The sequence below is a fragment of the Schistocerca americana genome, chromosome 3 (assembly GCF_021461395.2).
Source record: "Schistocerca americana isolate TAMUIC-IGC-003095 chromosome 3, iqSchAmer2.1, whole genome shotgun sequence".
NCBI classification, from domain to species: Eukaryota; Metazoa; Arthropoda; class Insecta; order Orthoptera; family Acrididae; genus Schistocerca; species Schistocerca americana.
Window position 1 is genome coordinate 111,542,452 of NC_060121.1, and position 12,850 is coordinate 111,555,301.

At 40.5% G+C, this 12,850-nt stretch overlaps 1 protein-coding gene across 2 annotated transcripts in view; it reads right to left on the reverse strand.

Moving 5' to 3' along the window:
* The window catches only part of LOC124605788 (probable tyrosyl-DNA phosphodiesterase), a 100,596-nt gene that overhangs the window by 1,968 nt on the left and 85,778 nt on the right, over positions 1 to 12,850 (reverse strand). For both annotated transcript variants that reach the window (XM_047137679.1, XM_047137678.1), the window contains exons 8-9: positions 11,737 to 11,989; positions 8,589 to 8,704 (exon numbers count right to left, since the gene is read on the reverse strand). In XM_047137679.1, the coding sequence (XP_046993635.1) occupies positions 8,589 to 8,704; positions 11,737 to 11,989 (369 nt within the window). The remainder of the gene's footprint in view (positions 1 to 8,588; positions 8,705 to 11,736; positions 11,990 to 12,850) is intronic.

Here is a 12,850-nt window from a genome sequence, read left to right on the forward strand (position 1 = left end):
TTTATTCCACAGGTAAAATAGTACATAGAATATTGTGCGAAGGTGCCAGATAGCTACAGGTCAGATCTACATGCAGAGCCTCCACATTTGCAGTTCTGTGGTGTCTGCATAGCAAAACTACATTCAGTATATGAAAATACACTTTTTGCTTACACAAGTTCACATTTGCAGCTGTTACGAAAACTATAAAATAAGTAATTCATATGGGAATGGAACTGAAAATGCCTCTCTTTCATTTTTAGTAAACAACCACTTTAGTAAACAATATGATATTAATTAATATCACGCATACAATTTATAAGGTCGTTCTTTCGTTACTTATTACTAGTAAGTCTTTGAGAGCCCACAAATGTTAAACACTTTTGTATTTAGCAGAAGTCATTAAATTCCTGATGCATACAACTTAGTTATTAGTCAATCTGCAGGACATATGTACAAAGTCAAAACCGCTACTTAACTTAATGGTGTACGCTCCACCTCACACCGGCCTATGTTCGATGGGCCATGACCCATAAACTTATGGCGGGTCATGGCCCATTGAACATAGGCCGGTGTGAGATGGAGCGTAGACCATTAAGTTAAGTAGCTGTTTTGACTTTGTACATATGTACTGTTTGTGCTTTCCTTTTCTTTTTCATTTATAAATGTATAGCTATGGTGTTCTTTTAATCATTGACAAATGTCTTCTTAGGCACTTGTGGGTTTTATTGTTGTTCTGAAGGTGTAGTTATCTACGCCAAAACCTGGGTTAACAGTAAACACTAGGTGCTTTTTTCGCAATTGAGGAGGGTTTTTAGTTTTTTAATCTATGTATAGCCCAATGCTTCTTGTTTTCCACCTATTATGCCATACACTATGTTTCTTTAGGAGTTCCTTTGCAGTGACTACAAACCATGGAGGGTCCCTTCCATCAGAAACATTTCTAATGGGTACATATCTACCCGGTGCATGGTCAAATATGCTTTTAAACTTGACAAATAGTTTTTGTCATGTCCAGAGCCAAATGTTTATAGTCTATTGTTGAGATGTGGCCCCCACTGTCCATTCATCTAGTTTCTTAACACTCAAGTGTTTCTACTTATATTAGTTGCCTTTTGTACTCAGGTTATCATTCTTGCTACAACTGCCTCAAGATCACTGACACCAAACCCAATGAAGACCTCCTCAAAGGGGTCAGGTCTATTTGTTGTCATTATATTTTATATGTTTTCACCATGAGTGAAATTCTGACCAGCCTGTTCAAGGTAGTTTTCACAGAAGGCATCTATATCGGGATCAGAATAACAAAGTGATTGACAGTTACTTGCTTACAGGACAGCTACCACAGCAACTTCCAATCAAAGCAGGAGTTTGGTAGCATCTTCTATTCTGTCCACCACTGTCACATCACTTTGCTACATCAGGTGCCATTTGCCAGTCAGTTGCAGACGACACTTTTCTGACTAGCGATGTAACAACAGTGATTCTTTTCCATATTTTGCACTGTTTCTCAGTGTGGTGTGTTTATTCTGTGCGACAGAACGCCCTAAACTGGTTGCGAAAGTGCACAGAAAAGTGATGAGACTATAACCATCAGCCAAAGCAAGCCAACATTACACATTAAAAGCAGCATGTGAAAGTATGCAGAACAGAAATGCTCAGCCATTTCTGCTGTAGCCATATTATGTGAGCAGAGATACGTGAACTGGTAACATGACACCACCTGCTGTCACTAACGACACTGAGAAACTGACTGCAAGACCTACAAGCTGTGAATACCTGCTAAATGACTGTTAAGTTCCCAGTGAGATCTACTGAGGGAATCAGCTTCTGGAGGAGAACTAGGATTTAGCATTCACAACTACAGATACTCCAACAAACCAGTAATTCACTGACAGTTCATTAATTAAAGCCAATTGCTATTAGTACTGCTACTTCTGAAAGATACTGACTGCTGGGGTACTTTGTTGTTAGTGTGTTGTATAATACACTGTCCAGTAACATTAATATGACCACCCATCAAAGGCCTGAATATTTTGTGGTGTGGACAGCTACAAGATATGCAGGAAGAGTGTCAATGAGGTTCTGGAAGGTACCAACAGGGATGTGGAACCATGCGAACTCCATTGCTGTGGCCAGCTGTGCTAGGTTTCTTGGTTGACAATCCATTGCACATACAGCCTGATCAAGGTGATACCACAGACTCTCAACTGGTTTAAATCCGGGAGGTTATGTGGCCCGGCATGTATGGTAAACTTATACTGGTGCTCTTCAAATCACGCAGATACTCTCCAAGCTGAGTGTCACGTTGCACTGTCTTTTTAGAAGATGCTGTCATCCCAAGGAAAAACAAACTGCATATAGGACAGATGCATACTTTTGTTGGCCCAACGTCTATTTCAGAATGAACAGATCATCCACAGAATGCAACAAAAACATTCCCCAGACTATAACACTCCCTCCTCTGGCTTGGACTCTCCCGAGAATTGTTACAGGGTGTTCGGTTTCAGACGTTTCGCACACTGTTCATGTCAACAGCCATCTGTCATCTGAAAAGGCCACCTGTCATCACTCAGAGAATGTCCAGTTGCAGTACTGGAATGCAAATTCCAGCCTCTGTTGCCAATAAACAGCAGTTGCCTCTGTTGCCAATAAACAGCAGTCGACATGGGTGCAGGAACCACGTGGATGCTGAGGAGGTCCATACGCAGCAATATTAATTGAATAGCCACTGAGGAGACACTTATGGTAGCCTCTTAGTTCATCTGGGCAGTATGTTGCCCAACAGTTGCACATATATTTGCTGAATATGTCTCCATAGCCATCATTCACACTTGTCATCTATGGCGCACGATACATCAAAGTTGCCTCAGCACTAGTTTTGCATAGCACCATTTTACCATGGATGGTATACTTCAACGACGGCAACTGAACAGTTTACAAACTTAGCCATTTAGGAAATGCTTCCATCCTTGCCCCTTTTGGACATCTGACAAATCGCTCCATATTCACATTGTTAGTGCTGCCACCTGCCGTCTGTGGCTGGTTATTGCATGTTGATGTTGAACATAGGTGGTGGTCACATTAATGTGAATAGAACATGTAGTTTTACATCTGTGGGTACAAAAACTCTGAGTTTGAGAATTGATATTTCCAGCCTTATGGACAATAAAGGTGAGTACAAGCTTATGGTGAAGTGTGGTGGTGACAATGCTGTTCATGTACAGCAGATTGTTAGGTTTTCAATAGTCAAATAATTCTCGAGAGTCTGCCTTGCTTGCAGGCTGTGTGAATGGGACAGGGAAAGACGATGTGGACAATGCTTGGCTGTGTAAAAGGGGAAATGGTGGCTCATGGAGAGACAGTAAAGGTCAACCATGAAACAGCAGGGGAGCTACCAACAGGACCACCCTGGCAAGCTGGCCAGATGGCAGACGTGCTCTCCTACTCATGCAAAGTGTAAAAGGGAATTAGCTCAAGTGAACACCAAGTGATTAATTGATTGATTCAGTTTATAGCATTTCCCAGTTAGTTCACAACAAAATGCACAGCAGATTAAGAAATCTAATTGGACAGAGCATTGGTCTCTCAGATGACTTTTATTTTCATCAAATGGAGTCAGATTTGCAAGAGACTAATTAGACCGCAACCACGGGGGACATCACTTACCCTTTCTTTTTAGGACAATGTTCAGATTATGAGCTTCATTGAAACTGTGGGCAGAGCTGGTCTTTTTAACCTTCTCTGCCGATTGCTGGAATGATCCAAGTATGAGTCAGAGCCCAGAAAACAGGCATTGTCTGTCCTAACAGGCTGCATGATCTGCAGTTGGTCAAACACTGTATCCTCAATAGCTGCCACAAGAGCCTCTTCAACATTATGAATGAGGCCCACAAGCGTATATACTGAGTGCAAAAAGTGTTCACTCCCAATTTTTGCTGCCATTTCCCTAAGGGGTACCATTATTCACCGCACATTTGAACTGCTGATGGTTAATAGATCCCTACCCTTTTGTGTTTGACTTCCCTTGACATGGGGCATGAGACATTTCCCAACAGGTGAAATGAATCTCAATGGTTCAGTTTTACTTTCTGGTGGAGCTAGTCGGTTAGGAGGATCGGTGTACCACCCTGGATCCTCCTTGCTCTCTGTCTCCCTTGTAGTGGGTGCGTAGATCTACCATCAACAAGTAGAGAAAACAGGATCCAGAGGAGCAGATAGTATACCCAGATAAGAATCACAAAGTGACTGACATCTTGCTGTTTACAGGGCTGCTACCATAGCAACAGACAATTAGGGAATATTCTGAAAAAAAAAAAAAAAAAAAAAAAAATATATATATATATATATATATATATATGGTTCAAATGGTTCTGAGCACTATGGGCCTTAACTTTTGAGGTCATCAGTCCCCTAGAACTTAGAACTACTGAAACCTAACTAATCTAAGGACATCACAAACATCCATGCCTCAGGCAGGATTCGAACCTGCGACCGTAGCGGTCGCGCAGTTCCAGACTGTAGCACCTAGAACCGCTCGGCCACTCCGGCTGGCGAATATTTTGAGAAGAAGAGAGACAATAGTGCAACTCTATTGCCTCTAACAAAGATAGCTGAAAAAACTGCAAGTGCTCTGAAGATACATAAAAATAGTAGTCAAAGATTGTAAAGAGCCTGTGCAAGAGGGGGAGAACCTGGTTCATCCAAACTGTGGACACCCAGTAAAAAAGAAAAAAACTTCCTCCACGGCCAAGGTCACTAATGCACGTTTCTGCAATGGTGGTCAACCCTGGTGTACGGCTGATGGTGGTGGTGGTGGTGGTGGTGGTGGTGGTGGTGGTGGTGGTGGGTGGGCGGGTGGGTGGGTGGGGATCCGTGCCAGTATTGTTCAGCTAGTGGAGAAGAGGTGGTGGTGTAAAGTTCTTGATCACCAGACTTTGCAGAGAGATCTGGTATTTAAAGTAGGACATTTGCGCAGTGTCTCACGAAGTGAGGGCTTGGGACAACTGCTGATGGTGATCCATCCGTTGGATGGGGACATTAACCTTGATGGCCCCCTTGCTGCTATTTGTGACCCACCACCGCCACCATACAATACAAATGTTACAACACACACACACACACACACACACACACACACACACACACACAATACGTACATGTAGTATTGCAAATATTGTAGTGCATCATGTTGTAAATAAATAATTAAAAGAAAAAAATAAATCTGGTCAAAAGAGGACAGAACCACTAGTAACAAACTTTTCCTCTTTTCAACAAGATGCTGTTCACCGCCACATATATGGATATCACAAGAGAAAAGTACATCCAACTGTTTAAAAAAAAAAAAAAGACTGCATTACTCTTCAGAAGACACAGTTATTCAGCGTTTGAAGACACTGCTTGGCTTGACACACCCTGGATAAATGCCGGGGTCATTCTGTTACGAAAGACACGACACATCATAGCATATGTGGAAGCTCTGCTGTTCCTGTGCACTGGGGCACAAGAATTAATGTCTTGCAAGCTGGAACTGCGTCTGGTTTCATACCAAACTGTCTCCTTGTTTGCAAATCAAAGAAAATAAATGACTACCATGAGGAGATGTACCACAATAGTTTTCTGAAGTGGTTCAAGGGGCAGCTATTGGAAAACTTAAATCAGCTGTCTGTCATTGTAATGGATAATGCCATATATCCCATAGTTATTAAAGGTAGAGCTCCAACTTAAAAAAAAAAAGCATTGTTGCATAGCTGAAATGCCACAATGTGAAAATTCAGGACAACTTATGTAAGGTGGAGCTCATGGTAAAAAGTCCACAGATTCAATAGTATGTAGTGGATGAGGCAGCTAAAGAATATGGCCACAGGGTTCTTAGGTTTCCCCCATACCACTGCCACTTCAATGCCTTCAAAATGGTTTGTGCACAGATTAAACACTATGTGACAACAAATAACAGTTTGCCTCACTGTGGCAAAAATTCAAAGACTGTAAAGAGGAAGCAGTGGCACAAATAATGAAAACTGAATTTAGTGTAGAAAGTAACACTGAAAATATAATTATTTCCTTGGGCAATATCAGTGACTCTTCCACGGACCAGAGCACAGATGAAGACAAGTGTCGACGAAGAATGTGATTCTGAACTAAGTGGCATTTACCTTTTGCGATAATTCGTCTATATTTTGTGGTCATGTCTCGTATTTTGGACTGAATTCTGTGTACCGCTTACTAAGATATAATCCTCTGCACAAGTATTACACTCTACATTCACACTACAGTCATTGGTAAGTATTCAAAGTGCCAGCTGCTGTGGCTGGACGGTTCTAGGCGCTTCAGTCTGGAACCGCGCTGCTGCTACGGTCGCAGGATCGAATCCTGCCTTGGGCATGGATGTGTGTGATGTCCTTAGGTTAGTTAGGTTTAACTAGTTCTAAGTCTAGGGGACTGGTGACCTCAGATGTTAAGTCCCATAGTGCTTAGAGCCATTTGAAGTATTCAAGCAGTTCATATTATTTTAATGTTAGTTATTGTACTTATATGAAAGATTCCGATCCGTTTCAGCACCCCTCTTGGATTGAATATGGCAAATGAACATGATTAATTCTGATTATTGTAGAAGAAAGTGTGATTCCTGTTGAGATATACAAATAACAGGAACATTGTATCATTTTACAGACAGGAGTGCATTTGTTAAGCCACAAGGATATTCCAGTAAGGAACTGAACAGCTGTTGCCGTTACAGCCATACTGCGCGTGCACGCACCGGTGAACCAACATCGCTCCTTTCCACACTCAGATATATACTTCGCGGTAAATGACTGTGATTCTGACCCAGGTATAACTTATCCACTGCCCGAGAAACGAACACACACTGAAGCTGCACCTGCGGCTTATGCAATATTTTACAGAACAGTACACAAATAATTTTAAACTACACTTGCCGATTCTCTTTTCATTTATGGGCCTGATATGCCACAAGAAACAATAAATCATGATACATATAAGGTCTTGACACACTCATGAAAGATAATACAAAAATGACGTAAATGGTAAAATATCAGATTCTACAATTTTGAATTTCCAGAATGAGATTTTCACTCTGCAGTGGAGTGTGCGCTGATATGAAACTTCCTGGCAGATTAAAACTGTGTGCTGTACCAAGACTCGAACTCAGGACCTTTGCCTTTCGCAGGCAAGTGCTCTACCAACTGAGCTACCCAAGCACGACTCACACCCCATCCTCACAGCTTTACTTCTGCCAGTACCTTGTCTCCTACCTTCCAAACTATTCTGGAAACATCCCCCAGGCTGTGGCTAAGCCATGTCTCCGCAACATCCTTTCTTTCAGGAGTGCTAGTTCTGCAAGGTTTGCAAGAGAGCTGTTAAGTTTGGAAGGTAGGAGACGAGGTACTGGCAGAAGTAAAGCTGTGAGGACGGGGCGTGAGTCGTGCTTGGGTAGCTCAATTGGTAGAGCACTTGGCCACGAAAGGCAAAGGTCCGGAGTTCGAGTTTCGGTCCGGCACACAGTTTTAATCTGCCAGGAAGTTTCAATTTTGAATTTGATCTATCTGGCACAAACGGTCTCAACAAAGGAACATTCGGTAGTCAGATGATGTTTGTAAATAAATGTGCAAAACGCATGGAATTCTCAATGGTAGAAACAAATATCTGTCTCCAATAGAGGTGGAAGTAATGGATGATGATGATGATGATGATGATGATAATGAGTTGTTATACCAATGTTAGGGGGATGGGTGAAGCTATCAAACTGGATATTTTGCAGTTGCAAGCCTTTACACAGTGGATGCCCAGTGAATGTTCCCACAGAGCTGTCTAGTCCATTATCAGGATGCTATACTAGTTAATGTAGGTGCACAATGCTGCTAGAGGGTACACTTCATGTACTCTCGATGTGAGCACTAAACACACTTTCAGTTCACAAATTATCTACACATTGTAGTGGCTTCGGGGCAATTTAACCATGTTCCTTAACCCTTTGGTACCACCCTTAAATGCCCCTTCCCTACTATCAAATATTCAGTCCCAATAGGAACTGCATATGCACTGTAGTGCAAAGATAACGCATATGCAGCATTTGGATTGCACTACACACCTCTTTATTCGTATGTGAACTTGGTAAGTTGTAACGGGATTGTGCACACACAGGTAAATATAGTTGAAGATATTAAAAAATAGCAACTTTTATTAAGTGTAAGGATTTCAATGACTTCTGTCAATGATTTAAAACTAAGGAATTAAGTAATTGTCTGCACACATTTCCAATACAATGTAAAAACTCAAACAATCAAGTAATTTAGAATAATTCATACACATTTAATCTGGTCCTTATCAATCTCACATTGCAGTTCCAGTTTAAAATTTACTAATGCTAGAACAATTCGATCTGATGAAATCATTCATTCTGAATAAGTAACAGTGCTCAGTCCTGCAACTGGCAATGTACATCAGTAAATAATGTAGCTACTTTTCCTCAAGTTTCCTGCACCACAATAAAAAGTATATATTTTGCATTTGTGCCTCTGACAAGAGCTATTCAGTAAATAAAGTTTTAAATGAACAAGAAAAATTTAATCATAATAAAGTAAACTTACTGTAGGTATCCTGTAAACCAAGCCTGCTTCCCATGAGTTCTTATCGAATATGGTAGACAGTCACCACCCAAAAGGCCATGTATACTTTGGGCCACATTACGAAAACAAGGATAGATCTGCAAGAAAATTTTATCGCTATTATATTGGCAATGACACACAATTTAAGAAGACAAATGGCACTATTTACTGTACTAGCCACCTATACAAACATTCTACAAATTAGTCAGGGGGGAATAAATAAAACTAGATATAAAGGAAACTAAATGAGATATTTGAGTTAACATACTGCTTTTCATATTCCGCCAGAGACGTTATAGAATCAATCTTTCCAGTAACTGAATGCAGTATAAATGCAAAACATATACAAATGTCACTTACAATTATCTGTAAAACATTTAGCAGAAACTGTCACATACAATTGAGGTGAGACCTAACCAACTGACACTGAACCTTATTACATAAATGTAGAAGAGGGTTAGAGTTTCAATCTCTCATTGATATAGTCCCTAGAGAGGTGTCACAAACTCAGTTGTTCAAGGGAGTTTATCCGAAGTGATGACTTGGGAAAAGAAAAAGAAAAGAAAAAAAAAACAACACCCTACAGAAAGGATACCAGATGGAAATTAAAATGTCACCTCGTTTTGAATGAGATTCCAGTGTCTAATGAACCTTCTATCATATTCCATGTATTCCACAGCAAGGAGTCTCTAAACTGTGGTATGAAGTCAATTTCATTAACTAGAAAACAACAGAATGATGAAGTTATGAAATATTATATTATTATGTTGCTAATTTGATAAATTATTACTTTAAAGATCCTCTCTGCAGATAGTCTCAAGCGGGGTAAAACAATTTAGCCAGCATAAAGTTATTTGAAACTTCCTGGCAGATTAAAACTGTGTGCCTGTGTTCGGAGGAGAGATTCTGTAAAGTTTGGAAGGTAGGAGACGAGCTACTGGCAGAAGTAAGGCTGTGAGGATGGGGCGTGAGTCGTGCTTGGGTAGCTCAGCTGGTAGAGTACTTGCCTGCGAAAGGCAAAGGTCCCCGAGTTCGAGTCTCGGTCCGGCACACAGTTTTAATCTGGCAGGAAGTTTCATATCAGCGCACACTCCGCTGCAGAGTGAAAATCTCATTCTGGATAAAGTTATTTATTTGTATCTTAAAATCCACTGCACTACAAGACATTTAATATGCTTGAAAGTTGCTGAATACATGCTTATAAAATTATGACACAGATTTACTGGCTAGTACTTCAAGAAAAATGTCAGTACTGGTGTATACAGTTGCATGGCATGGCAGCTGCGAATCCCCGATGAGGTATGTTCAGCTACCTGGTGAAGACTTTCAATTAGATGCCACTTCGGTGGCCTGGGTGCCCCTAATCTACCCCACTAACCCTACCAGGGAAAGGGACGTACAGTTTAGCATGGAATCTGAAACATGCATCATTCTTGGCACATTTTCACATAACTGAGAAGTGAAGGTTAAGGTAGAAGCACGCTGAAAAATTTCCAATTCTGACCAGCATTTTATCCTGCGACTTTCAGTTCTTAGGCATGTGCTTTAGGTTTACATCAACAGGCTTTTTTGTCAGTGATTCCGGTAGAAATGTATAAAATTACATACACTACTGTAGCTTTTGGAACTAATAGTTCCTTTCTCACGTAGGAGAGAGGGAGAGCTCGAAGAACGTTCAAAAGGAAATAGGTAGGTCACACAGACTCTGCATTGAGAGGGAACCAACTGTTGTGAGGATGAGAGGAGAACAAGATGTTCACCAATGTAATTGATCCATTTCTGTAATTATGTTACACCCTTTAACTTTCTGTAGAAATTTTGTTTGGTCCCAGTATTATAAATAATTCTGTGCATTATATTTCATGGTAAATATGAAAGACATTAATAAGGATATATACCACGGAACAGTTGTCAAAATACCAAGCTTTTTAAAGAAATCACTATAGGATGTTCCAGTATTAAGACCAGGTATTAATACTGAATGACTTACATATACTGATCATACATATACTACCACACTAGCATATACTAACAGCATTGTATTCAACAAGAAAAGTGAGATGCAGCAGCAGTAAACTGCTTCTGACAGAAGTCTTACTTTGTCTTGAATCAGCAGTTTATAACTACATTAAAGCAAAATAAAAAAACGAGCAGCCTGAAGCAACACTGTTACTAATATCATATTCTATTCCATACTACACAGATTTTATAAAGCATAGACCTATGACTAATTGTCTTCAACCGAAATTTTAGTGCTCTTACTTGACTAGCATGGTGGCTACCAAGCAAGTGACATTGACTGGTAAATTGTTTGTCTACAGGGAGCTTCGCATGTGTTTGATTGATAACTACAGTAGCAATTTCTTTGTAAGGTTCTTTGAGTGCTACCTGTGCTGGCCAATCAGGTGACCTGCCCGTGTCTGATGTGATAACCTGCAAGGATGGCCATGCTACAGGAATACTCAGTTAGAACTTAATGTGACATTCCTTTCAATTACCATGGAGGGCTTCACAGTAGAATAAAGAAAGCACTACTGATTTGGTGGTGTGTACGGGGAAAAGCTATGCTTATACGCTGTAACAATTCCCAATTATTATAACGAACATTTGCATCTGAAGCAAACATTTCACCATCACAACTTGTCCCACACTTTACTACACATGATGTCTTCAGCAAACAACAGCTAGCCAATAGCTAAATGTACAGAGCAAACCTATGACAGAACTTTCTCCATGTGGTATGGACATTACTGAATTTAGTCATAATGCAATCCTACCATTGTATATGTGACAATGATATACATGTATAATTTCATCTTGGAAGATAGTATGCCATTCTGCATTTACCTGTTGTCTACGTTTTGTCTTTCAGAGATGTTCACATTTAATTACTGGAAAAACAAAGTATTTTATATTCATTAAAAAAGGGAACAATTTTCATAAAATAGCTCTTCTGATGAGGTATTTGAATCGACAACAGCTTCCACAAAAGCAATGGCATATAGATAAATATTATTACTGTAATTACAGAAATAAATGGACATGCAGGTAAATTAAAGTAGCACATAAAGGAGCATACATTTTTATGGGAAAGGTAGCAGGAAACAATATCTATAACTTAACAACATACCACTTTCACTGGTGGCTGCTGTGAGAGGGGCTGCTTGTTGACGGACTGAGCAAGACTAGCTCGAAATTCTCCACACATCCAAGAATCTGGAGTTGCACCTAGGCTGCCAATAGAGGAACACTGGAAGAATAGAGGCCACGATGTACTTGGAACCTCAGCAAAGCGCTTAAGGTGGGCTGCCATTCGACGGTGACCCCATCTGTCTACATCTGCTCCACGATGTGTCCCTGGCACGGAACCCACAAGACAAACTCTGTAAAACAAAATGTTCATAAGAAACAGGATTATTTTTCTGTTGATACTTTGACATTGATCTAAATGTAAGACAGCGAGTCCTAATAGGGGGGAGGAGGGGAACGATTCTCAGTGGAAAGACTTTATTCCATATGCAGTTCTGTTATTACATCAGTATCTTATCTACTGCGACAAACTCCATTTACTGTTAGCCAGTCCTTTCGACATATGCTTAAATTTTTCCCAAAAAATCTCACTTCTGTCTATGTTAACTGGCTATCTAGTCTTCTTTGCTTTTCAGGAGTGCTTCAAAATCTGACATTTTGTTGCAAATGCTTTGCGAGTTAATCACTAGGATTTTAATACTCTCACCTGTATGGGGCATTTCTCTGGATCTTCCAGGGAAAATAGGCCCTGTGTGCTTCCACACACAGTCAGCTACCTGGATAGCAGTACACACCTGACCCTGGCTCAGCAACATATTCAGTGTAAGTCAGCACCTTAAGCTTGTTGTTTAGTAGGATGGATGTAATACCCTCGTCCCTATCTGCACTGAAGGGGATGCCTAGCCCTGCCATTGACACACCATTCACATTCAGAACGAGTAACACATATCTTTTACTTCCTAAGCAAAACAGGACCACAGAAGAGGATGACTCTAGGGAACTCTACCAACACACATGCTGCCAATCTTTAGACAGTACTCAGGGTGATTTCCAGCTGCTTATGAATGTCAACTAATTCATTCTATAATCAAAAATGGCTCTGAGCACTACGGGACTTAACATATGTGGTCATCAGTCCCCTAGAACTCAGAAATACTTAAACCTAACTAACCTAAGGACATCACACACATCCATGCCCGTGGCAGAATTCGAAC